The 27,793-nt window shown below is 39.4% G+C and overlaps 3 protein-coding genes across 3 annotated transcripts in view; all 3 read left to right on the top strand.

Annotated features, from left to right (window-relative positions):
- Positions 1-24: 24 nt before the first annotated feature.
- Positions 25-3,917, top strand: LOC105690687 (nuclear exosome regulator NRDE2). The gene is made up of 8 exons (XM_012408707.3): positions 25-237; positions 428-1,456; positions 1,539-1,685; positions 1,783-2,051; positions 2,122-2,988; positions 3,085-3,231; positions 3,297-3,466; positions 3,583-3,917. Exons 1-8 carry the CDS (start codon positions 162-164, stop codon positions 3,833-3,835), a joined length of 2,958 nt encoding a protein of 985 aa, XP_012264130.2. The 5' UTR covers positions 25-161; the 3' UTR covers positions 3,836-3,917.
- Positions 3,918-3,952: 35 nt separating this feature from the next.
- Positions 3,953-27,793, top strand: part of LOC105690744 (irregular chiasm C-roughest protein-like) — a 172,855-nt gene continuing 149,014 nt past the window's right edge. Inside the window, exons 1-2 of the mRNA XM_048657255.1 lie at positions 3,953-4,034; positions 4,103-4,274. The gene's annotated coding sequence lies outside the window, so the exon portion shown is untranslated. The remainder of the gene's footprint in view (positions 4,035-4,102; positions 4,275-27,793) is intronic.
- Positions 5,329-8,486, top strand: LOC105690754 (seipin). Its single transcript, XM_012408831.3, has 5 exons — positions 5,329-5,926; positions 6,164-6,309; positions 6,419-6,621; positions 6,707-6,956; positions 7,065-8,486. Exons 1-5 carry the CDS (start codon positions 5,703-5,705, stop codon positions 7,178-7,180), a joined length of 939 nt encoding a protein of 312 aa, XP_012264254.1. The 5' UTR covers positions 5,329-5,702; the 3' UTR covers positions 7,181-8,486.

The raw sequence follows: 27,793 nt of genomic DNA, 5'->3' as shown, positions 1-27,793 counted from the left end.
TAGATATTCGAATTAGAGTTTCCGGCTGTGGCTGGCGCGCCTGTATTCCGCAGCACAATACGCTTGTCAAAAAATGGAGTGAAGTTTTCATTCATAATTTGACAGCGATCATTCAAACAAATTTTGTAGCAGTGTGATTTGTGGTGTCAGATCTTCATAAAATGTCACTCTTTCCAGCGTACTCAAGCACTTCTGATGATCCTACCCACACTTGCAACACGACTATAAAAATCGAAGGTAGATGCACATAACGTTGCTTTTGCAAATGCATTTTATATAACCTGAGACCACTCGTCATTTTAAACCAGTATCGTTGACGTTTGTATGCAAATGTTCAACTTCATCTCATTTGTCAGTAACAAAAAACGTTTGGCTCCTGGAGGATGCTCTTAGTGAGAAAATTAAAAAACTTTTTCCCTCATTTCAGGTGAAGCGTCAAACCACTGGCTGAAAAATTCAAGCTATGTCATAGCTGCGGTTAAAACGCCTGTGATCGATATATCATCAGAATCCTCATCCGACGAGTCAGTGAAAATTTTAACAAATGATATCAGACGTTCACCATCTCCTGAGATAATACCGATAGATTCTGACTCAAGCTTAAGTAGTGATCACAAGAGTTCAAGACATTCTAAAAAGCATAAAAAACGCAAGAAGAAACATAGAGATAGAAGTAGTCAGAGGCGCGAGCCCCAGTATGAAAAGGAAGTTGCAAATGTGTATATCGAGGACACCACCAGAGACAGAAGGAACTTAACCATCTCTACACATACTGGAAGAAATAGGCCAAGTTATACGCTACATGGTTCAGGCTCTCTCGGATTTACAGCATATAAAACATCGAAGAGGCAAGTGACTCAGAGATATCACATGGTCAACATAGACTCCGTGCAAAAAGGAGAAAAGCTGGATACTAGAATCAAAAGAGGGAGTTCTAACAACAAAAATAAGGATCAAAATGAACAGGAAGATATTAACTGGGGTGTGAACATGGAACATGAGCAAACGGAAAGGACTAGAGAGTTCAATGAACAACTTGCCGAGGATCCAACTGATATTGAATTATGGATAAAATATATCAAGTTTCAGGATGTTATTTGTCAATTTGAAAAAGATAGAGGAATCAAAGACGTTCGTAGCACAACTACTTGCCAGCGTAAACTGGCAATAACGACTAAAGCTTTAGAAAAGAACCCTAGTTCTGTTGAATTACTGAAACTCAAACTAGAACTTACTGCTGAACTGTTACCTGCAGATCAATACTCTGTCGAAGTCGAGACGCTACTGAACAAGGACTCGGGTAATATCGTTTTATGGCAAGCCTTAATTATGGCCACGCAAACTTCGCTGGCTATATGCACAGTCCCAAAAGTTTTGGACTTATATTCTAGATGTATTACAAGCTTGCGACAACGTCTGAGAACCAACTCCCGGTTATATGATGAACAAATTTTAGGTAATTTAACTCTTAATTTGCCTTATTAATTTATGATACTTGAACTATGCACATATAATAACTGAAATTTCTTTTAAAATAGAAATGCTGTACCGATGTTTGACATTCTTGAGGCAAGCAGGGTTATGGGAACAAATGTGGGAAACCTTGAGATTGAATCTGACTCTCAATTTGAATTTGAGTAAGGATAACTTTCGTTTCCAAGGATTTATTGACGAACGAAAATTGAGTGAGTGTTTAATTTTTATCACATCACTTCATATTTCTAAAATCGTCGATCACAGATCAACGCTTCTATAGCTGGTGCCATTTCTCACAATTTCTAGTTGGCATGGAAGAAGTTATTTTAACGTCACGACTTCCCTTGAACCAACTTTGGCTCAGAGTAGAATCTCTCCGGGAAAGCTGCCACTGGATCAGCGTAAGCAGCGATCAATTAGAACTTTTAGGAGATTCAAGGCGATTTGTATTACCTGAAGATGTCACAGACTTTGTGCAACCCATAATGTCCCGAGGATCAAGTTTAAAACTTGCCATCTATGCTATTCTCTCCTTAAAAGTGCCCATACTTCCTATGTACGATTTTATTGCCCGGGTGAGTTTCTCTATCATTGAAGTTATTGCTCTGACAACTACTTATATCTAATAACAACTGTTATTTGTAGGATCTTAAGTTGACGGAATTGTCATGGGATTTGGATTCGGTCGAAATGTTGTTACCGTTAGCATATCCTTTGGTTGGAATACTGGGGGGGTCTATAGAGAAAAAAAGGGTGATAGAAGGAATACTCGAGGGGAATTTAACGTCAGGTCCGCAGTACCTAAAGTTTCATCCGGCGCAAGAGCCTTACTTAGACTTTGTCAGGGATACATTTTGGGCAATCGCGGAAAGTTTTCTGCCCACACAGTACGAGCGTACGAGTATTTACGTTTGGTGGCTGCGCTTTGAAAGGCTATTAGCTTCTCTAAATCGGGACAAAGATGATTATAGGCGTAAGAAATTAAAAAGTATGGTAAAAGATTTTCTGAAACGTGAAGGCAACAGAAATAATCTTCACTTATACAGGGAATACGCTCTGATCGAAAGAGAAATCGGCCATTTCAAAAGCTGTGTGAATATTCTGGAGACAGCTATTGGAATGCAGAGTGAATTTCTTGCAACAATTTCCGATCGCTACGAAAAAGGAGCCCTCTGCAGCGTGTTCAGAGCTCTTTTTGAGACATTACTCGATGAGAAAACTTATCAAGAAGGTCATAAGGGCCAAATACTAACATCTACCGCTCGTATGGTTCCTGGACCAGATGAAAATCGTTTGGAGCAGGCGGAAGAATTCTTGGAAACTAGCGTCCGCGAATTTTTACAGCAGCCTCTGCCAGATGCAGATGAAAATATGTACTTTCTTCCATATCTTGAATGTGATTTGATTACGTGTTACGCCTATTTCCTCTATGTGAAAAATTCTACCATCACCGAATCGATTGCCGTAATGGAAAATTGTTTGGAATATTCTAAAGACAACAAATATTTACAGGTAAAAAGCAGCTTAGAGCAAACAACGTGATGGAGGTAGTTGCACCACATATAAATATTAACCACACTACATGTGAATATTAAATTTTTTTTATAGGAATGTCTGTACGAAAGTACCATTGCTCTTTTGCATCTGGATTGCAAGCAATCAAAATCGCATACAATTTTGAAGGAGAAACTTGACAAGGGATTGGCGTTGTACCCCATGAACTGCTACATGCTTTCCATTGATATAGAGATGGAGGTGAGTACATGAAGCTAATAATACTATATCTGGTAATCGAAGTTTTAAGCAATCATTGTTTGCAGAGTAAATTGCCATGTTGGAAGTTGAGCAGAAACCGCAAGGGATCCTTGCAATTATTGGCATCGTGTCTCTCTGGTCGTGTTCGCATCGAGCGGTTGGAGAACCTCGGGCTCACAGATGCTGCACTAGCTGCAACGAATAAGCTCTTGTCGACTTATCGGAGATTAGCTAGGTAAGTGACCATTTTTTGGTTTCCAGTATCACCCGTCTTCATATTTAGCATGACACTATTAAATGACTGGCCTATCGATTTAATTACATAATTTTTACTAATGATTCGTTGAACAGAGATTCTACAGCACAAAAGTGTCCGTTGATGTGGAGACTGTACATGCTCTTTTTGCGAGAACGAAATTTATGCGAGGGAAGGGGAGAGGAAGTCTATCACGAAAGCGTTGCCCAGTGTCCATGGGCCAGAGGTATTTATACAGACGCTGCCCAAGTGGCGCCTCAACTTTTGACCGAAATCCAGGACTTGATACGCGAAAAAGAACTGAGAATGCACGTCACGCCGGAAGAATTGGATATTCTTCGAGGCTGAATTTGGGTACCGGATTCTTTTCATATCCATAATGTATGTTTGTAAAGATGTATAAATTAAAGCTTTATTAAATTTGTCATAATTTATTATTCTGATTTATTTGATTTTTTGATCTAGTATGTTTTCCCGGGATAGAAGAAGTACTATCTGAATAAATCTAGGCAACCATTTCCGCGACCGGGGTATCCCAGAGGTCTGAGTCAGTATCCGGAAATATCTCGAATTATTAAAGCTTATTATTATTATTAAAGCATTTGAAAATTCCAGTTCGAGAATGCTAGCAAGTGAAATCCAGTGCTCAGCCGTCTCGTATTGCTGTGTTATTCATTGATGCGCCCTTTACTCGCACTGATAAGCTGGCGTAAACAAAACACCCAGGCAATTCCTAGAAGAAGCCATACGAGCAAATTGGAACTCTCCAGTCGGTCTCGTGAGCCCGGTAAGTGTGGATAGTTTGGAGTGGTGGTTTCTTAAATAATATTCTCGTTATTTAATTCGGGGGTCGTAAGTACTTGGACGTTTTAAATTCTAGAACTTTCGATGGTTTAATATTTGAATAAACTTGAAAACAGACGCAAACGTGCTACGCGTTAGGAACATTCGATTGATAAGTCCTGAAATGGCATCTTTTTCGAATAGTTTATAACTATATTGTATTGTAGCAGTTTTCTCGTTCCGAACAATAATTAACAATCCTTATTGTTTTATTCGGGAGACTTTAGCAATTGTGCATCGTAAATTCACTGAACTATATCGTAGTAATATAATTCAGTTCGTGAATTTCATAATTTCTGATTTCCGAGAATTTCATAATTTGTTTGTTGAAAAAAATTGAACGTCGCAGTCTGAGCCAGCGATCCTTTCAATCGTTGTTGATAGCTGCAAATGGCCGCAGCGTTGTTGGTTCGAACATTAATTAGGTAATTACTTATAAAATGTGGTGTGAAAATGAAGTTAAGTGTGTCTGTCGTCATCCTGGTACATTGCTGTCGAGTATATCAACTAATTCACCGAATTGCGCAGCTTTGGTGAGTCTGAATTTTCCATTTTTGCAAATACAAATTTGCCGATCAAATATCCCATCGGCGTTAGGAATGAGCTTGTTATTCTTTTTCGTCGAGGTGCACTCGGCGTTTATGCGATGAAAAGTTTAATAATCAACTCGTGTAGGAGGAGCAATTATTTTTTCGCAAGAAGAACTTATTAATGAGACGATCAAAAGTGATCTTGTTAAAGCTGGTAAGGTGAGGTGAATCAAATCGAAATTAATTCCCCGCCGCGCGTTGTATTGTCGGTATGACGGAATCCGATCGATAAGATTTTATTAACGATCATTTTCATCAATGGGTAAATGATTGTTGCTCATTGTTCAGCGTTCTCCAATTTTGCGCAGCGTTCATCCCTACCGACTATCGTACCCTTAGATTCCACCCCAAGATGGCGGTGATCGTATTTTTAGAACTACCCCTAATGTGGCGCCCCTGAAAATTCTGCGGTAATTTAAGAAAACCAAACTCGACGCATTTTGATATCACTTCGATTAAAGTGCGTCGTTAACGTCAAAGTTGCACTTTGACACGGGATATGAGTAACACCGCCTGTGCCGCGACAGACAAAAATGTTAAGGAAATCGATAAGCTGCACGTAACACGTATAAAAAAAGTATCCCCACGTACTTGTTTGTATACCGAACGTAACCAAACCTGGGTTTTTATTATCTCGCTCGTTTGTCGCCTGCTGTAAAATTCAGAACTGAAAATAAAGTGCGGCAATAAACGCGCCAGTACTACACAACAGAGAACTGGTGCTGAAGATTCTTATTTGTTACCATAGTCATCAGAAGCTACATTAATAATCATTTTAAAAAATGGTTGTCATAAGATTGTTCCGTCGATTGGGAGATAAATGGTTTGATGTACAACAGAAAACTGCCGAGGGCGTACAGTCTGCACGCGATGCAATGTTTCGGGGTGGCGTTATCGCCATCACTTCTGTCGTTGTTATATGGATTTCTGTTTTTCTTTATGCAACTTTTTACTACGCCTATATGCCTAGCATATCGCACGTCAGACCTGTGCATTTGCAATTCAAGTGAGTCTACAAATAATGATATTAAAACGTCAGTCGTTTTTGCATCTATAAAAGTAACTGGAAAGTATATGTTTTGAGGTTAACTGCTCTTGAGTTCATATCTGAACAATACTTGCCTATTTCTTTTTATCGTATTCATTATTATCCAGAGGAGCTTTTTTTGTTTTTTTTTCAAAGTCATATTTTTCGTTTCAATACACTCGTACCTCCATTATTTTAATTTAATTTCACCGCTAGATCCTGCGACGAATCCAAAGGAGTATGTAGCTTTCCTTCGGCTCATGTTCAGTTAACAAAAAAGCAGCAACTCTTGATGGTCGGTCAATCTTACAAAGTTAATCTACACCTGGAACTACCAGAGTCTCCGGCTAACAGAGAACTTGGTACGTTGACTCTAAAGAAGTCGTTTATCGTCCCTCCAAAAAATCCGTAGCTATCGAGAACTGTATCCTCCTTGTTATATCTTCATTTTCATTCTAAAAATTTCTCAAGGTATGTTTATGGTATGTGCTCAATTGAGGGACAGAGACGGAGTATTGGTTGGAAACGCTTGTCGGTCCGCTATGTTACATTATCGAAGTTCCTTGCTGCATATATTAACTACTCTTATGTTCTCGCCTATGATGATATTAGGAAGTACAGAAGAAAAACAGCACCTTGTTCTTGAGCTTTTTGCCAACTTTGAGGAAGACCAAGTACCGATTCCTAATCTTTACATAATTATTTGACCGTAGCCTAGGTGTAAGTGGAATAATATTTTTCATATAATTTTCTAAACAGAGTCATCCGGTGACAGATGTATATGTGGAAATTCAGTCGCGATATGTTGAATTCTACTCTGCAACTATGATGATAAACGCACATTTGTCTGGACTGCGTTATATCATGTTTCATTGGCCAGTGTTGTCTGCCATTCTTGGGATCAGTACCAACCTATTTTTTATAGCACTGATCTGCATACTATCTTATTTTCACTTCATTGCTGACGAGGAAATCTTAGACGATGATTTTATTTATGAAAAATGCGATTGTAAGTTTCTTTCATATCATCTAATGTCTTTTAATAATTAATACCACCAAAATCGAATTACAAAAATTTTATAGTCGACAAAAAAAAAAAAAAACACTTCTATTAAAGTGTCTTCAGATACGTCGTCCTCAGAGGATACATCGATGCTCGAAGATATTCCTAGACAAAGTCGTCCAGACGATAAATCTACCAAAACGATCTCCAGAATCGAATCGATCGGGTAAAATATACAGGAATATTATAAGGCTGACTTCGAAATACAAGGCAGCTTAGGTGTGGTGTCGAGCAAACGTTCAAGCTGACAATTTATTCGAATTTTGAAAATAAATGTTTGGTTCTCAGTGCGAACCCAGCCAGTCTATTTAAGAAAAAACTCGAACATAGCATCGTTGAAAGAGCAGTTCAAATTCCGGGCAATGTTCCTTGCATTTTAATTCAACCGACAAGAGTGTTAAAATATTTTTCGTTCACATATTTTCCCACTTTTTCATCAACGCTGTTTCCTGCCATTCCCACACGGAGCATTGCGTCGCCAATTTTATTCCAATATTGTTATCGTTATTGATATTATAACTGTTATTTTTTTACTCGTGTTAGATATAATTTATTTGAAGCAGATTGCGTGTAATCAGAGAGCCAAAGATTTAAAAAAAACTATATGGAAAAGGGGTCGAGGAGGAGGGGAGCTATTGAAGTAGGTATCGTTCGTTATCAAAATTCGATGCAATAATAAACGAAACTTTAATTTTTACAGAATTTCTATAAAAATAATAAAGTTTCTGCATAAAATAATTGTTTCATTTCACATTCTATTCGTTTATTCGAAACCTGAACGTTGACTTATATTTAGATTGCGTATAATCAAGTTTTTTTTCCCCTTCAATTCGTTTATTTTAGACACGTCGTTTGTTCGAAAGTAGAGAAGAATAAAAAAAAAAAGTAAAAACCAAAAGCAAAACTTGCGACGTAGAAATGTATTTTATTCAATTTCATTTGAATATATATGTAATTTACTTATGCATATCGTATCTCCCGGTATGCCTATAACACGAACTTTATATTCCGTGTAAACTTGAGCCATCGAAATTTCATGCTTTTACGAAACTAGCAGCAATAATAACAATATTAATAGTAATAACAACCGCTCCATAGATATACCTATAGGTAGATATTCTCGTTAGCCTGCACGTGAGAAGTAATAGAAGGCCCCGAGGTGATACGGTGATAGAATCTTTCGGCTATTATTTACACGAATATATTGTGAGAAAAAAATAGAAACTTTTCGTTTTTTTCCCCTTTCCCTTGCTTTGTCTTTTTCGTATCCCTTTCTTTCCTTCTCTCAATGAAATGGACGATTCAGATTAAGGGGTACCAGAGTAATATGTTATTTGGGTGCGAAGCCAGCGTCGATAAAAGCGAGAAAACGAAAAAAAAAAGTAAATCGAAAATGTATTCGTATCGATAAAAAATTTGACTGCTATTAAATAATTTGAAGGAAATGAAATCCGTGAGAATGGGAAAAGAAGAAAATAAATTTTGTACATATAATACGTTATATAAACATTTTATAATGCACACCACACGGCTGTTTGTTGTATATAAATTGTCATCACATGTTCTATAAATCTGTTAATGAGAAGTAGGATGGCGAATAAATAAAAAAAAAAAAAAAATTGAATTAAATTGTTAATTAATATATCACATCACATTCGACGTACGAATGTCTTCGAATATCGTTTGATGATGCGTTTTTTTAATAAATCTGAAACCATTTGATCCATCGCTATTTTTTATTTGCACCGAAAAGATTTCGAAAAAAAATTCTCAGGGGGTCTCGTCCGGTATTTGATAGCACATGTTATACATGGCGTAAATGAAAAAAGAATTTCAACTCGATTGATGCATCTAATTTGAAAAGAAAAACATCCACTTCCCAGCAGTATACATATATAGTTATAGAATTGTGTTTTCTACATCCAGAAGGGATAATTAGGTTTTGGTAATAGGATATAAACTCGGAATAGAAAAACGGCCGCACCTGCATCAAAAAGTTCAGCGGCAGATATCTGTAAGATGATAATTATTTCCAATCAGCGCATCTTACGACTTCGTTGTCCGAACGATATCTTTAAAAAAATAATAAAACAAAAATTCAATAAAAAAGAGAAAAGAAAGAAGGAGGGTGATAAATTATCGTGTAGAGGGGAAAAAGTAATGAAAAAAAAAATTGGAAAAAATCTAGAATCGTGTGTTGTGTGCGTACAGAAAAATGCTTTCTTTTCCGCATCGATTCCATCCGAGGCGGTTCGCGGGGGGATGTTTTTCGGTCCGGGGTTGCAAGGGGCTAGGGGTGGCTTGAATAAAGCTCGTAATCCAATTAGCGAACGTCCCGCGCGTGCGACGCGGGTATATGGAAACTGCGCGCGGGCGAATTGTCGCACCGTTGGCAGTGGGTTTTACTGTACATTTTGGCGTATACCTACGTCCACACGACTGTACGCGGAACAGTGAGAATATATTAATTATCACTATGACGCTATCTCTGCACGCCACGCGATTCGATATAACAAGAGAGGTAGAAATATTGTGCCCCGCTGCACAGCCAGCGTATACAAACGTTCGTACTACATACGGGTACGTAGGTACGTACTACGTACCGCGAAAACCGACGCGACGCACAAGGTTCGTATAAATAAATATGAATACGTGCGACACGCGTAGGGGATCCTCCGACGATAATGGAGCGTATAATAAATTAGCCAAAAATGATGCTGACATAATGTACGGTCCGGAAACCTGCTATACCCTCGTGCTTATTTTTTCCTCTTCCCCTTTTTTCTCTACCCTCGATTTTCGCACGAGCTCAAAAATAAAATAAAAAAAATAAAAAGAAACGAACGAATTAAATTTAAATGGAAAAAAGGAAGATAACGAAATTACCGCGAAAGTTATTGGTATGTATGGAAAAATCAGCGAAGAATTTATATATGAACTCTCGTTAAATTAACGCGAATATTGTTCACGATTCAATATATGGGAAAATAATTTCTTGTTTTTTTAACCAAGTTTTTGGAAACTCGCCTCCGGGGTTTATACGCTGTATGTATTTTATACATCGTCCGTAAGTGATGTGGTTTTCATTTATTCATTTTATTTATTTATTTATTTATTTATTTTGTTATACCAGCGTAATATAATACCTGCTACTTTTCGCCTGCATATAACTCGCGCTATATCCCCTTTATACATAGATGCATCGAGTCATAAAATTCGTAGAGTGATAGCGAAGCAATAATTCTAGTTGTTGTTGGAATTGCGCGCTCGATTCTTCGCCGTTATTATGCAGCAGCCTCGGGATAAAAATCTGAGCAAATTGTTCCCGAGGAATAGGAAGGAGCAGGAGTAAGATGAAGATAAAAAAAAAAAAAACGAGAGAAGGGAAATGGGAGGGATGCGAAAGGAGGGTAAAAAATAGGAAAAAGAAAAAAGGAAGAATATCTTACGATTATCGCGGAGGAGCTCCATATAACTTCCAGCAAAACTGGTTGCTCCGGAGCGGTATTAAAAAGGGACGGGACGCCGAGGCCGTCAAACCCCGTCTTATTCGCCATTACCGCTGCACCTCCTGTGCACTACATGAAATATATATATATACAAACTGAAATAAAATCCGACAAAATAACGCACATCCGCGTGCACAGCAATCGCAATATATTCTACCACGTTTCGAGGACTCGTTGATCGAGCTTACCGGGATTTTTGACCTCCGGTTTTTGCGGGAAAAATATCGAGAGACAGAAACTGGAAGAGGGTAACCCGAAAAAGTTGGAAACGAAAAGGACTCCTCGATCAATGAGGAATTTTAGCGTCGCTCCGTCCGGACTTGCTCCGGTACAATTAACGTCGCGATGTCCGTAATTCGTGAAAAGACGAGAATTGAGAAACACTGTTCGGTAAGCGTGGCCCTACCCTCCCCTCCGTTCGGAGGAGAGCTCTCTTTCTGGATTCCTGGACCGGTTAGGCAGGCGTACAGTTTCCTTCTGTCTTCCTCCACCACCTCGAGCCGCTCTCCTCCGATCATCACGTCCTTCATCTAACCTTCTCTCTCGTTTTCCTCCCCCTCGGGATCTCCTTTTTTATTTTTTTTTTCTTCTTTTTCTTCTTCTTCTTCTTCTTATTGCTCCTCTCCCGATGCCCTCGCGCGACTCCGCGGCCGACCATCCATTTACCTCAGAAGCCCCCGAGCCGCGCACGACAGGTGCTGGCGTGCGGTAGTAATATGCTAACATCAAGAGTCGAGTGCAGAGCGCGCACCGAATATAATGAAACACGTAATGACTGTAGCCGTGTGGATATGATTTGAAATTTGAAAAATATCAATTACGCGTCAAACTTCTTCTCTTCTGATTTTCTCTCTCTCTCTCTCTCTCTTTATTTGTCGCTCGCTTTTGGGGGATACGCCGTTGTTGCGGAAAATTCATCGAGAGCCGAAACAGAATATCTGTTTGCTCTTCGTTTTTTTTTCTTCCTCTTCGTTTTTGGAGGGGTGAAAAAATTCATTCGCCTCATTCGTTGTTCCTTATTCTTTGTTTTTTTAATTAGCTGTAATATCCTTTCTCCGCACGTCACTCTTCGGTATACTTTACCTGAACGCGAATACTCGCTTTTTTACCGCCGATGCGATGTGAAAAATGAAAAGATAAAAAGCAGACCCAAAAAAAAAATTGGCGAAAAAAGTCAAGGACGTCTGGAAGTTATTTGTAAAAATTCTAGCCACCTATGTTTATTCGTATTTACACATACACATAAATTACAATAAACGTTGTATTATATCCAAGTCATGTCAATAATTGACCCGCAAAACCGCAAGAATTTTTTCGCACCGCAAATACTCGCATTTTACCTCGACGCGTAGCGAATATTCTGGTGAATGTTGATCGATAAGAAAAAAAAATTTGAAAAAAAGCAGTAGTGAATAAATAATAAATGAAAAATCAATCCGGTTGATGTATTCTACTCACATTTTTACTCGATGGCGTAGCCAGACTTGGGAGATCTATTCGTTCATTTTTAAGAGAACAAAAAATTTAAAAAAAATTAAAAAAACAAATCTTCGTACATCGCGTGTTGGAATGATCGGGAATTGAATATCGTGATACGTCGAGAGTTCGATATAACCGGATAACTATGTACACATTTTTCGTATATACGATTTCATACGTTATTGTAACGTTCGTTTAAGTTTTCTCATGATCGTTACGTGATCGCCTGAAGGCTCTATTGAATGCTGTTTTGAAAATTATTTCGGTTACATATCAAAACTATTAACGAGGTATATCCGAGTATTATTAGTGTAGAAACCCGCTTCTCATGTACTTACGTACATACCTATATACACACCCCGGGCGCCACGCTCCCCGGTGTAGGAGGATTCGATAATCGCGTATTATTTTATATCGCGTTACTGATGCCAGAAGAGCGTATAAAAACCGAAATTCTCTAATCAACTCAAATATGAGTAAAATATACAAATCTGTGGAAAATGAGAAATTAGTTTTTTTTCCTATACACGTCCTTTTTTCCATTATTATTAATTACCAATTAGTAATAATTAGTAATTAATCACCGAAGTAGTAGGGATAATAATTCTTCGAGTCAATTCTTTTTTTCCATTTTTTCCACAGATTCATATATTTCATTCATATCTATGTCGATTAGAGAAAAAACATAATTTTTCGTACCCCCTTTTGGCATCAGGCTGTTCATTTTTTGATTTCGAATCTTTTTTATTTGATTGCTTTTGTAAATTTCACATTTATTTGCGTTCTGCGTGTAAATTCGGAAAGAGATGCAGAACATTTTCGAGTTGTGTATACCAACGTACAGATACATGTGTACGTTTGCGCACAATATCACTAATTGCGGTGGACAATAAAACGGATGATTGACTTTAATTACACAGCGTATAAGTCAGTGAAATGACCACTTAATATTCATTTCTATTTCACGTTTATTAGTGCAGTTCGTGCATACGCATAAGAAAATCGTTTATTTTATTATCTCTTCTCTCCGGTCGTCAAAAGGACTTTTTTCTTTTCTCTTTTACTTCTTGCGTACTTATATATTTATTCATTCATTTTTCGTCGTTATTATACTTTGACTTTTTATCGTATTCGTGACAAATTAGCTTTTTCGAAATTACACATCGCGAAATTACATATTTGGCGTGTACATTATATTCCATCGTGCGTGTGAAAGGATGCTGGGATTTTAATCACTCCGATTTTTGCCGCCCCTCTTTCTCTTTTATTTCGCCCCTTTTTTTTCTTTCTACCAACTTTTTTTTTACCCCCTTTTTTTCCATCACTTCGACGTGTCGACATTGACGAATGAACCAGCTCAAGAAACTTGTCTTTTGCGGTGTTCTCTTCAGCGTATATAAGCGTGTATATAGCTCTCCCGTCGCGAATCCACGAGTGAAAAGAAGAGAAAGAGGGAAAAATAAAAGAGCTCAAACAGGAAAAAGAAAACCAAAGAACGAGGGCCAGAGGGGCGGGAGGGGAGCGAGGGAGGGCTTAGTTTCCGCTCCGAATCGACACTCTCGTCCAAGGAGTTGAATACCGAACGAGAGGAACAAGTATCGCCAGATTGGCGCTAGTTGTTCCTTTGGGAAAGGAATTATTGGCATCGCAGACACCGAGGGAAAGAAAGAAAAAGAAAAGAAAAAAAAAAATAATACAAAAAAGAGGGAATATAAGGGAAGTGAATCTGCTAGGGAAACGATAGGGCGTTTTGGTATGCAGTTCGTTCGACGGGGGGGGTGGGGGTTGGTTCGCGGTCTGCGAATTTCCTGCCACCGGAATCTACGGCTGTGTGGTATTCGCATGTAGTGTACAAGGAAACCGGGAAACCTGCACCCTGTACGACGCGTACGTATACGTCCGTATGCAACGTCTAAACGGAGGAGAAAAATCAGAGCGGATTCCGGAAGTTGCAGCGGGAAACGCGGCGTACGTCCTATACTCCCGAGTCCCCCCCCCCCCCCCCCCCCTCCCCCCGTTTATTTTCTCCTTACAATTTCGAATCTGGAAATAAAATGAGAAGGAAAATTTACAAATAAGAAAAGGAAAAGGGTGGCGGACACGCCACCGCCGGTAACACCGTCGAACGGGGGTGAAAAAAACCAATTTCGAACGTCACTCAAGTGGAAATAAATTCCGTGTCTATTTCTCCAACTCCCCACGTCACTTCTTTATATACATCATGTACACGGTGTGTATGTACGTACATGCATGTACTTTTTACGTAGTCACTTTTGGTTTAAGTTTTTCGGTTTGAATTTCTTCTTTTTTTTAATTTTTTTTTCTCGTTTCGTCCTTGCGTCATATAAATTTGATGTCCCTATTTAAGTTCCCTCGAAGGTAATATGAATTTTTCAATATAAAAGTAGCCTCGTAAAAAATCTGCGTAGCATAAGAAACGACGAAAGAAATTTCTCGCGTTGTACGGCGACGCGAAATGTGTGCAGATGCAATCTGAATCACTGATCGCGTTTTCGGAAGCAAACAAGTTCAGGTAGATTGCGATCGAGGGGGTGAAAGATAGTTTTTCTCTCTTATTCACATTTTCGTCCCGTTTCTCAAGGTTTTTCGGAGGCTTCTCAAATCTTTTTGCGAGGTACATAAAAACGCTGTGCGACTTGAGGTCGTGTACATAAAATACATGTATGTACACCTAGGAACGTCGTACGTACCGACACCTCTCGCACTTCAACCCCGTAGAGAGATCGTATCGCCAAAATAAATGTTTGCCACCTTCATAACGAAAGAAAAGACCGTTGAATATGAGCGTAATATACCTCACGTTTAAGGTCCACGCCGCGCATCATTTTACGCTAAAAAAATTTGTAAAGAGAAGAGAAAATAATCAGCCGACGCGCCCCTCTGGGATGTGTGTTGAGAAAATTTTTTGAAGAAAAAAATTTTGGCGATGAAGAAAAATCAAGGGAGGAATCGAGGCGGTGGCGGTGGTATGAAAAAAGGAAGTGAAATCGGAAGAAAAAAAAAAAAAAAAAATACAACGGAGGGTGGAATCTTATAAATGACTTTGACTTTGTGGAAGTCACGACGTCGTTTTCAAGGTGGGTTTTCCTATGCGAAACGGTGACTGCGCACGTCTTGATAGTCGCGTTCCTATCAATCATTGAAGCGCGATAAGCTAAAACCAGACCGTAACTCAGCTTGCCGGGCGGGGGATGGGGAGGGGAAATCAAGGTAAATACACGGTGCGGTCGTTTCTCTTAGTTAGAATCTAACGATCACGATTCTTGGCCGGGTGTTGCCCCCGCCTCATTTATGCCGCGGCCGATAATTCAAACGTTTTATTGCGCGAAACTGTTCCTGGCTATCCTAGAAACGCTTTTCTCTGAGGATAAGAAGAAAAAAAAAAACCCAAGGGACCGTCGAGAAACGAGGAATAAGTGAAAAGCAAAAAAATAAACGGAAGAGTAACAAGGGCGTGAAAATTGCCAATTAGAACACCACGCCGTGTCCCGTCACTTTTAATAAGATGATCCCCGGGTTATAAAACTTCTGTGGCTAACTTTGCGGCGCAGCGACTCGTGGCCACTGTAGTCTTTTCTCCCCCATACACCGGTAAGGATTTACACAAACCTGCGCCGCAGGGACACCCGACCGATGCACGGCCCGATCATTCTCTTTTCGACGAAATTCCACTCCCCGGATCCCGGCCAGGTGCGATCGGACGATGAACGACTAAAAACTGGTTTTAAAGCTTTACCCGCAGCTCCTCCGCGCCACGTTCATCTACCTACACGTGTACACTTTTGTACCGAACCGACTCCGCACACCTTTACATCACCTGACACGCGGATGACTTCGGCCTGTAAAAATACACGAGGGGCCGAAGGACCTCTCGGCGTCATCTTGCAAGCGTATGTAACCAAATGTGACGCATCCCCTGAATGTTTTTTTTTTCCTCTTCTCAACGGTAAAAGATGAGCTCGAGTAGAAGGAGCGAGAAGCCATCCCGGAGAGGTATTTCCTATGCTCCCGCCCGCTCGTTTTCAATCGTTATTATACTCCGTCGATATTTTCGCGGGAACCCAAAACCGAAACTCCTCGACCATCGAAATTTATCGAACCCCGATACGGATATCGCGTTACCTCCAAGGATTCTTCTCCACGTACAGCGGCGCTCTAGGTTTTCACATTATCGTCCAGTAAAATTAGATCAGAAAGTGTCTGATGGCTACGAAATGGGCTTGGAAGCCGAATCTCTTAGGACAAATAGAGGGTCGTAAAAAAACACATTTTTCCAACAAAATTTCCATGAGCTTCGTCTGCTATTTTGGAAACCAGGTGATTCGTTTTATCTCGGCTCCTACTGGCAGGATTTCAAATTTCGTTTCTCAGATTTGTAGGGAAAAATATTATCTGCAACTTTTGTGCGAAACATTTTTTGATAGCTCTCAAAAGAAAAGAGTTACGATTAAAAAAGTGCCTTAAAATGTTTATCGTTGACTGTATCGCTTCCTTTCGATTTTATCGATAAATTGTTCAGATAAAACTTTAAGAGGACTAAATTCTAAACATTTTTTGTACGAACAATTTTTTGATTACTCAAATATTACTTGAGATAGAAAGAGTCAAAGTTCTCTCCCCGGAGAATTTTGAACACAGTAGCCGACAGAGGAATTGTATACAGGGGTGGGGGCCGTAACGGGAGCGGATGTTTTTAGAGCTTTAATAGATTCACCGTCGATTTTGGCGTCCTTTATCTCGGCTAATATTCGAGTAATCAAAAAATTGTTCGTACAAAAAATGTTCAGAATTTATTCTTCTTCAAGTTTTATTCGAACAATTTATCGATAAAATCGAAAGGAAGCGATACAGTGAACGATAAACAATTTGCGGCACTTTTTTGATCGTAACTCTTTTCCCTTGAGAGTTATCGAAAAATGTTTCGTACAAGAGTTGCAGATAACATTTTTCCCCACAAAACTGAGAAACGAAATTTGAAATCCGGCTAGTAGGAACCCAGATAAAACGGATCACCTGGTTTCCAAAATAGCAGAAGAAGCTTGGGGAGATATTTTAGAAAAAATGTGTTTTTTGACGACCCTCTACTTGTCCCAAGAAATTAAATCCATTCTGCCATCTCAAAGTCTAATTTTACTGTACCAACGACGAACGAGGTGGTCGGATGCAAAGATCATGATCATTATCGAGTCATCTCGCGTCGCTCGGAAAACTTATGGCATTACGTCGGAGCGCAATCTCCTACGTAGCGGGTCCAACCGTAGAAATTCGTAGATGGCGAGCGAAGTGAATTATTTGGCATTTCCTGTTCGACAGCTTGTTTGTTGACGGCGTATCGAACGTGTGTACGGAAAGACAGAGGACGACGCGGCGATGGATGTCGCGTATAGCATGGTAGCGGCGGTTTGGCCCGGTATACTCCCTTTCCGTCCCAATCCACTAGGATCAATTAAATCATCATGAGATGTTGGTGAAAGACGACGCGCTTTGAGGGGCGAACCTTCTGTCTGTCCTTTAGGCAATTCCGTTTGACAGATCCTCGAACCTATGTAACTGTCAATTCTAGCCGCCCCCCCCCCCCCCCCCCCCCCCCCTTGTTCGCCCCAGCTGCGGTTTCGGTCCACCGTACACCTTGACGTGCAGATATCCCGAGATCTTCGGCCTACCCCGGCTTACAATTAGCCGCACGTCGTCTTAACGGGAATTCGGAGTGCGAGCGATCGGAGCAAAAAAAAAAAAAAACAGAACGAAAAACAGAGGAATAGAAGTTCGCGACGATCGTGCGGGGGCAAGAAATTCATTTCGAACGTAATCGCGACGAGTTGACGTATATCGTATGCGTGTACACCGCACCTGATATTTCCAAAAAGAGGTACAAAAAAAAAAATGGACGACTCCCGTGGCCGATTATTTTTACCTGGCTACCACGTTATGCGCGATGTGTAGGTAGTAGGGTACTACGATACAGCGGCGGCTGCGGTCGCCGCTCCTCCACGTGGGTCAATTAAATGATCATCTTCCTTCGCTCGCCCGAGTCTCGCAAGGCACGTCGCGGTGGACCTGAACCATTAATTTATTTCGAAACACTCGGCGAACAAAGGGCCTACCTGTGTCTTACTTTTTACCCGTGAGATACCCTCCCCCCCCTCAACGTGGTTTTTTTCCTTCTCCTTCTCCTTCTTCGTCTTCTCTTCTCGTCTCTTTCTCGAGATCCTTTATTTTTCCCTTTTTCCCTTTCTTTCTCTCTTTCTTTCTTCTTCTTCTTCTCGCTCACGTTGCTCTCCGATTCTCCTCGCTTCTCCCCGGTCTCGATCCAGCATCTCCTACTCCTCTTCCCCTCCTCTTCTCCTTCTATCTACTGCCTCGGAATTAACCTTTGTCGGAGAAAGGCGGCAACAACCTGCCCTGCCCGAGGCTAAACACTTTGGTCCAACGCAGCATCCATCTCGTGCGGTAGCCGCAAGGTGGTTCGCTGCTCGGCTCGTTGGTTGGTCGGTTTGCTAGTTGGTTCACCGAGTGATTCTTTATGGTACAAGATGTTCAGCGAACCGTCCCTGAAACTCTATACCGTAATATCGAATCATCGCGATGTTGATATTTCATACATTTATTATGATTCTTTATTCTTCGCGATATTCAATTCCGTACAGCGGGTAAAATATTTCCTCCTTCTTTCCTCTTCTTCTTTTCTTCGGAATTTAAGTTTCTAAAAGTCTCTTCTCTTCCGTTGGACGTTTAACGCGAAATGAGTTTGGAAAAAAACCAAAATCCGAAACCAGAGACGGAAGAAAAATGTTGAATATCTTTTCGAAGATAGCACAATGTCGTTGCGGAACGACGTAATTTTGCGGATGATTTTCCGCGTTCGCTAAAACGTTGGAAAAAAAAAGCAAAGCAGCGTCGAAATTATAAATTTCATGGAAATAAGAAAGATGAGAGAAGAAAAATGGAAGAAGATATTCCTCGGGTGAGGTACTACGATAATAATGGCGTTATTATATAAAATATACAAGGCGAGAAGCCGGTAGTCAGGAATGCGTGGATGACGATTATTAAAATTTACAGAACTCGTTCCACCGTACGATACGCATCTACGTTTTACCCGTAAGTCCCAGGTGCCGGGGGTATCGGCGTGCCTATTTACGCGCGTCTCGCTCGACTTTGCGTTACTGAAACAGGAGCAATAAAGGGCGGAAAAATTGAAAAAAAAAATTAGAAAAAAAAGTCTAGCTGGACCCAACCCGGTCCGAAGCAGACTGCGCTAGCGAAATGTGCGCTTCCCGCGGCCGAGGGGAAGTTTTACTTTAAGGTCGTTGCTCGCCGCGTTCCGCACCTCGTGTACCATCATCTCATCATCTTCGCGATTCCGAAGGTTCGTTCGTGCGTGTTATACGTCCGACTGACACGCACACAAGGGCGAACAGTAATTCGTTTCGGTTGTAGGCTGTAGTCTACTAAGAAAATATCGCCGTGTGCAACCCCATCGCCGCATTTTCGACGTTTTATACGCTCTTGTCCTACGGGACATCCCATTCCCTTCGGTTACGCTATAAGCTCAGTTCTTAGCGGCGCTCTCCTCTCTTTCTGCCTTCCAGCATCAGCGTCCGTGCCTCTCGCTACGGGGCGAGAGGTGGACGTAGATGTTCGTAGATGTATGGATTCTACCTCGTTCTACATCTCTCTATCTTTTTCTCTCCGTGGCGCACCGCACCGCAGCGGCGTCGGCCGCGGTGAAGGTGAATTGTAGTCAGGTGAACGAGCTAAGGGACGGCGACGGACGTACGTCCTTGATGCGCGTGGTTCTCGCGTGCCCGAAGAGCCGCGGATCCGACCGAGAAGAGCCGAGATGGATGGGAAAAAAGGGAAATAAAAAAAAGCCCAAGAAAATAGTCATAAAAAATTCACACCGTGTAGGTACCCCCTCGAACAGCGGTTCTCATTCCGCTCGATTCAAACGTCTCGGATAAATTTTTTCAGAAAACATCTGCGACGGATCGAAAACTTACTGTACGGGCAACGATTTCCACCGTGTACATCTTTTTCATCTCACACAATTTTTTTGCACTTTTTTTTTTTTCTCCGTAGAAATTTCGTCGTTGCTCGATAAGGACACGAGTTTGGACGGTTTTTTGGGTAAAAAGAATTCTCGAATTGCGCAAAACTATTATTGACTTTGTGTATAAACGTGTACGGTGTGCACAGCGTTTGTGAGGGTATATCGTGAATAATTAGAGAGGATGTATTAATTATTCAAGGAGTCTGGCGGCCGAAGAAGAAACGAAGAAGAAAACAAGTAAAAAAAAAAATTGGTACGTCAGGGGCGGGGGAGGTGGAGGGTTTTTAGTATCGTGACTTGCTGTATGTGAGACGGGGTCTCGGTATAATTGGCTTTCTTCGAGAGAATAAGAGAAAAAAAAAAAAGAATACGAGAAAAAAGGAAACCAAGAAGCAATAAATTGAAAAACTAAAACGTTCCGTTATTCACTATTTAGCAATGTACTTGTTCTATATTGGGTTAATTTTGTGGGCAACGGATCAGTGACGTTGTTACGTTATTCATGTATTTCGATCCACCGCAAATCGAGTATTCGAAAAAAGAAGAGAAAAAAAAAATTAAATAGAAATGAAGTAATTTATAAATAAATAAATATACCGCGTGAGAAATTGGTAGCCATTCGAAATGTATAAAGGGGATTTCGATGACGAGGTAAAAATTTCTCGTTGACAAAAAAAAAAACAAGATAGAAAGAAAGAAAGAAGGAGAAAAAAAAGCTGAACAAGTTTTATACCCCTAGAATCTTTTTCCAACCCCCTCTTTCTCTCTCTCCATATAACTTCGAAAGCAGTTTACAGTTCGGTAACATCGACTAATTACTATAAGGGGGAAAGAAAATAAAAGGAAGTAAGAAATGGGAAAAAGATTAAAAAAAGACAGAGAAAAGAAAAAACAAATATTAATTAGTTAAGAGTATCAGAAATGAGGATAATAGCGTAAATTGGTTTTCTTCTATCTACCTGTAAAAGTTTTTCAGGAATTATAAAGTACGTGCATATATATGTATACATCTTATACGTATCATCGGTTCTAACCATCCAACCACTACGCTCGACGATCCCATTAAATGACTAATGAAATTATTACAAAGATCAAAATTATAATACCTCATTACCGGTGATTCTTATCGTGAAGGATGGGTTAACCGAACGAGTGCGCGCTTAACTGTAACGCAACGTGGATGGATTTTGTAAAAAAATGAATGAAAGAAGAATTGAGACGAGCGGAAGAAGAAAAATGTTAATTAAATATCACTCTCATTATCTACAAATATTGCGTGACGTTTTATATTGAATTTCTATCAATCGAATCCCCTCGTTATTGATTTTAACAAATTTTCATTCGCCAAGTCCTCATTTTTAACGTGGTCGTGGAATGTTATTTTTTCCATTTATTTATTTATTTTTTTCAATTAACGAAAATTCTCTCGCCCATTGATTCCAAATTGCAGGTTGCGTAAGCTTCACCTAATTTCGTCGATGCTATACACACACAGACGGTGTTGTATATAGTCCATTGGAGTAGGTCATGAATTTATAATGCAAAGCGAGGGTAAATTAGGCGGCGGACCTATATCCTGATATATTATTACATACCCATGCATATATGTATAAACCTATGTACACATAGGCTTATACATACCTATCTACGTAGCTGGATGTATGTACAAGAGTGCGGGTCCATTTCACAATTAAATATCAGCTTTTCATTTCCATCCGAAATGAGGGACAAAATAATAAAAACGAAAAGAAAAAAAGGAAATTCTCAATTACTTACGTCGCTTATTTTGTTCGATAATTTGCAATCTATTTATTCATTGATTCAGTCATTTTTTTCCACATAAAAGTTTTGCCTCACGTATTTATGTATGTAACGTACAATAAATAGGAACGTTATGTACGTAAGTAGGTTGTTTAATTGGCGTGAGCGTAGCTGGTAGGTATTAATTACGCAACTTCTACGAACCGCAAGTTTGATTGACTTTTAAATTGCGAGTAGGAGTAGGTAGGCAGCTTTATCAAAAAGCAGCGTAGGTTTTATACCCTTGCAGGTAGTAGGTGGACGTAAGTAGCTAGTCAGTGAGATGAAAGAACTCGACTCTTCGTCACGTGCCAATCACTTACGAGCAGAAATTTTTCGTACACTTCACGTGCACGCGTAAGACACACCGAATAATATAAGTGCGGGCGTATAAAAAGAGCTTTGGATTTTTTGAAAATATTTCTCTTCGTACATTTGTTCGTTTTTTCTCATTCAAAGAAGAACAAATTCAAAGATGAATAAAACTCGGAAAAAAATTTCCTCTCGTTATAATAATTCATAGCTGTAGGTGAAAAGGTAGGGAGGTGATTTTCTTGTTATTCTTATTATTATTATTTTTAATTTCTTTTCCCGGTGAAAATACATCGTGTATAGGTATATATAACATAAAATTTTGCGGCTATGTATTTTAAATATTTATGTGTAGATGTGTACGTGTTTATATCTGTACATAGGTATAACACGACCGACCGGAGAAAACGGTAAACCGCGCTCTGTAAATTCAATTTGGATTATAACCAAACCCTGACAATGATGATAATAATGATAATGATAATGATAATAATAATAAAATTTCCACAGCTCTTCTCATCTCGTTTATTTTATTTTATTTTATTTTTGTTCTCTCTCATCTGGGTTTTTTTTTTCTTTTTTTTTAAACTTAATTCCGGATATATATTTTTATTCAATTTATTTAAGCTAACGTGTACGATACGTTCTATTTTTATTCTTTACGACAGGTAGATGACGTGGCTTTGAAAATTGTTTGAATGGAATCGATCAAAATCGCCCTAAAATTTATGAAGATATTAAAAACTAAATAGTTGTAATACGGACTCCACCAAAAGACGTTATCGCGTATATCGTACTGTATGTAGGTACGGATTTTATTACATGTGTATTATTTATACCGGTATCTACGGTATAAATTATAATTTTTATTCTATTTTACTTGGGAGACGCGTATATTATAGGTATAACGTATAATACGAAAGTTTTTAATTCCATTTCCCCTGCGCACGCTAGATCTCGTTGCAGTTGTTATATTATTTGTGTATCACGTTACCTATATACATAGATAAATATATGTGTATACGTATACCTGCATCGTATACCTACAGTCTCCGAACTTATGATTAAACCAATTATTTCAAATAAAGAAATTGGACACAGATATATCCATCGAAGTGTGCACCTTATGTACATGAATATAATGAATACGATTGATATAACAATTTATTAGAATTAAAATCATCGGGTAATTAACAATCTTAATTACGAATGGGTTCAATCTCTTCTTCAACAAATCAAAGAAAAATAATTAATACCAATTATCCTAATTTCCTAGTAGGAAATTATTATTCGAAATTTTATTCTTCGGAACTATACATGTAATACACAGTGTGGAAATCCACCGTTTTTCACTTCCATCGTAATCACACATTTTTATGGAACGATTTTTTTCTTTTTTAACATGGAGAGCCAGAGGATTTTATATCATTAATATTATTAATGTGGACTTATGAGATTCGCGCTATTTGCACCCCGTAGTAGATGGTTTACGTTTCTTCCTCTCTTTCTTTTTTATTCTCCTTTTTTCTTTTCTGCGCTTGCGTTTTTATTTTTTCATATTTTGCCAATTTTCGCCGTATCGGCGGATACGTGTATACCTACCCTTATTTTATCTTTTGGACGGACACATCCAACCTTTATAGATATTACGCCAAGATCTCTTTCGGAATATCAAAGAGTATGGGGTTGTAGATATGCTATAGGGTGCAGGGTGCTTGTATATTCGATAACTCGGGTTACCAACAGGCACTAAAATCCCTCGAGTATTCAACCCCCGCTCCATTGCTATCGATACACCCGTACCTTACACACGTACACGCATATACATATATTTTTACTAACCCGAGGTTTTATATCCGATAGAAATTTTGTCTCTGATCGTTTTAGGAATAAAATTCGCTTCTTTTTTTTTCCCTCCCTTTATACACAAGACTCTTCTTTTTTATCCCTGTTTCCTTCTCTCTATACGTTTTTGTGCTTCGTCCTTTTCTCCACCCCGTTTCTCCTCTGAATCTCGTTTCAAAATTGGGACATTTTTGATCCTCGATTAGTTAGGCGTGAATTTGACGCGCGAACGTTTCTCGCTAAATAGGATGTATGGGGTGAAATGCGGCGCAGAAAATTTTTCCCAAAAGCGAAATTCATAAAATGGAAAAATAGTTCGCCACAGCTGCGGATCGCTAGTCGGCTCGCGCGCGTTGTTACCGCGTCAAATAAAAAGCAAAGAATAGAAAAAAGTGGAAAAGGAACAACGCGAGGATCGGCGGATCGGAGCGATCGACTCGATTTTCTTTCTCTTTATCTCGGCGCGACTTACCTACCTACTTCGTGGAAGACGATCAGTCAGGTATTGCGGCATCCTCCCTTTTTTGCCACCTCGATTTCTTTCTTTTTCGGCTTTTATTTTCGGTTGATTTTCTACAGTTTTTTTTTTCGTCTATTTTATATCATACCTACTTTTATCTCCGGAATAGCCGCCGCGCGATTTTTAGCGTCGCGTCGCGTCGCCAGGCTTCCAGCCGCAAAACTCATTCGAACACGTACGATTTTACAATAGAAATAGAGGAGCAAAATGAAAGAAAATGTTAGAGAATAGCGTAAAAAGTATAAAAGAAGGAAATAAAAAGGTGACGGAAACTCCGGATCGTGTCGATACCTACCCACCTTATCCTTAGCCGTAGCTGCATTCTGCGGTGAGATGCGATATTACCTTTCTTGGTGTCACGATACCTACGACTATACGTATTTTGTAAGATAGGAATTTATGCTTTGTCTCTTTTAATTTTATTTCAAAAAATTTTCCCATTCTTTTCTCTCATACCTAGCGTCGTAAACTTGACGATCGTAACTCTTATTTTATTCTTCTCCTTTTTCCCCCCCCTTTTTTTTATTTTTTTATTTAACAGGTCAAGTTTCTACGTACATACGTATAGTCTGTGGATATGCATGCAATATGTGGTTTGAGAGGCATGAAATTTAGGGATTCTATATTCTATCCCAAAGGAAACCTTCTAAAGGACAGAAAGTCGTTCGGATAACCCGAGAGTTTGGACAAGCGCCAAGTCGTTCCTAGACAAATATTTTACATTTTAACGTACATAGGTATACTTTATACACACATATGCATTAGTACATATGTATCAAGTACATAGAATTTGGAACTTGGATTCCTGCGCTCGCGAAGAGAAATATAACGCAAAGACACAATGTTGAATTCTCTCGTTGACCATATTAATTATTCTTGTATAAAAATTTCTTTCATTAGATTTTGATCAAACGTGAAAAAATTCATCGTGCATACGGAGCTACCTGTTATACCCCATGCCTGGTAAATTCTTCCTCGTGATAATTATATTCTTGAAGAGTTGATGCAACTCTTTATTTTATTTTTTTATTTTTCAAGAAACTCCAAATTTAGACGGACGTATTCGAGCAGGTAGATCATTCGGTAGTATCGGATTAATTTTTTAAAAAGGCTTCCACATTTTCGTGCTTCTCTCTGGCTATCCTTCATTTCTTTTTTCCATCTCTTTCTCTTTTACGTTCTCAAGAAATGAGAAATTCTACGGCAGCTAATACGACCTATCACGTAATAAATAATTAAATATCTATATATATATGTTTGTAAGGTTAGTATCTAATTAAAGTTAACGACAACTGTTTATCGACTGTTTTATTTGACGTCTACCGGAATCGTTTGGAAAGTTTGGGGGGGAAAAGAAAATTCGAATATACCGATGAGATTCGGAAGTTTCATACACAGCCATATTCTGAATTTCGATTTTTTTTCCACGTCGTTGAATTTCAAAATTCTTACGGGGGGGCTTCTAATGTTACAGACCTTGTACAACATTTTCTTTCTTTTTTCCTACCTTCCTTCTCTAATTCATGCTCATTTCGAATCGTTAAGTTTTGTCGTCAAACCGGTCGACCTTCCCCTGAAACTGAAATTTTTCTTTCTTTTTGTTTTTCAAATTCTTCCTCCTTCCATCCGCATCGCGCTCGACGTGCCTCGCGTCCAATTTTCCAAAACGAAAAAAGAAACACTCATTTTATGATCAATTTTTCTTTCCAATTTCCTAAAAAAAAATCAGGAAAAGTAATCAGTCTTTTTCTTCTCATCCGCAAAAATTCATCAGATCAGAAATAAGATCGAAAAAAACTTAAAAATCAAATCAAAAAAGATTATACGTTGTTAATTTATCTATCCAGAGTCTTTTTGCATTATTTATTTTTTTTTTTTGGTCAAACCTTTTCGAATGCCACGTAGTCTACTCGTGAATAACGTTATGTTGTACGAAAAACGAGCACGAGGATCGTTATAGAGTGTGTTGGAAACGTTTTATAAAATATTTTCCACCGAAGTGTAACAACGTCGAGCGTTTCCGTTCGCGTTCGTCCAAGTCCGGCCACGCGAACAACACGCGTATCACCCTGTAGGATAGTTACGTACCTGTTGAACCGGTTGGGTTACCTGAACCCGGAGCATCATCGGGAGCACCGGGAGCAGCTCTCGGCCGGCTGTACAACCTTTGCGGAGTAAAACTACCTTCGCCTCCGTAGAAAATAGAGAGAGAAGGGCGCCGAGGTCCGGAGGGGGAGAAAGGGGGGTGAAAAAGAGAGCTCAAAAAACGAGAACGCGCCCGTAGCACCGAAATGAGAGGAAGAGAAATGGGCGGAGGTTGCAGGGCGGCAGGAGAAGATACTGGCTGGGAGGCTTGACCCCGACAAGAATCTCACATCTGCTGCTCCCTCGCACGCCTCTCACCCCCTCGTCCGTCCTCCTTATTCTCCTCATTTTAATTCTCATTCTCATTCTCAATCTCCGTTCTATCGCTTCTGCTCCCGTCGACGATGCTGCCGCGATTACGATGATCGTAACGACGATTATGCCGATGCTCCGCCGATCCCGACCGTGACTGGGGTACATATGTGTGTGTGTATACGCTCGTGAGCCACATATTTACTACGGGGGCTAATTTATTTTTTACTTTTTCACAACGCCGTCTGCTTAAGCCGTAAAAGTAAGAGTTAATTAGTCGAGCTTCGCTTTGGCATTCGACCATTATGTGTTCCATATACATAATGTACATAAAATCACTTTTACAAACTTTTCTTTTCTCTCTCCAAACATCGCTTCATTTTTTGTTTTTGGCTCGTTCTTTTTTTTTTTCGATCACCTCTTCATTTTAATAACGCCGTTGATCACCTGTTGCAGCGTAGGTACATCACGCGTCAATTAAATCTGTAATAATACGTATACAATTGTTTATCGAATCATTTTATTTTGCTAACACCGCAGCACTCGACGTATCAACGCGATTTCATTTTCATTCTCCCACTTCATCTCCGTTCCGTTCCCTTTTTTTTTTTTTTTTTTTTTTTGGGGGATTTTTTCTTCGGCATATTTTCTAATCCTCGTATAAATGCCCTCGTTTTTCACGTCTCTTTGATTTTTATATTTTCATCGTTTCATCCATACCGTACTTATATTTATTATACTATAATATTATTTTATTATTACATATCGCGTTTACGTACATAGGTGTACATCGATAGAGAAAAAATTTGTTGTTTCTGTTATACGACGGTGATGGTCCGTCGGTTTT

The sequence above is a fragment of the Athalia rosae genome, chromosome 6 (assembly GCF_917208135.1).
Source record: "Athalia rosae chromosome 6, iyAthRosa1.1, whole genome shotgun sequence".
NCBI lineage: Eukaryota > Metazoa > Arthropoda > Insecta > Hymenoptera > Athaliidae > Athalia > Athalia rosae.
Note: the sequence above shows the minus strand (reverse complement) of the source record. Positions and strands in the feature narration are given on the sequence as shown.

Bases quoted from the DNA above. Each gene is read 5' to 3' on its own strand.
- LOC105690754 (XM_012408831.3), top strand. From the start codon at position 5,703: ATGGTTGTCATAAGATTGTTCCGTCGATTGGGAGATAAATGGTTTGAT. The intron at 6,310-6,418 runs GTACGTTGACTC...AAATTTCTCAAG, and splicing joins TCCGGCTAACAGAGAACTTG to GTATGTTTATGGTATGTGCT. The intron at 6,622-6,706 runs GTACCGATTCCT...TTTTCTAAACAG, and splicing joins CCAACTTTGAGGAAGACCAA to AGTCATCCGGTGACAGATGT.
- LOC105690687 (XM_012408707.3), top strand. From the start codon at position 162: ATGTCACTCTTTCCAGCGTACTCAAGCACTTCTGATGATCCTACCCAC. The intron at 238-427 runs GTAGATGCACAT...CCCTCATTTCAG, and splicing joins CACGACTATAAAAATCGAAG to GTGAAGCGTCAAACCACTGG. The intron at 2,989-3,084 runs GTAAAAAGCAGC...TTTTTTTTATAG, and splicing joins AAGACAACAAATATTTACAG to GAATGTCTGTACGAAAGTAC.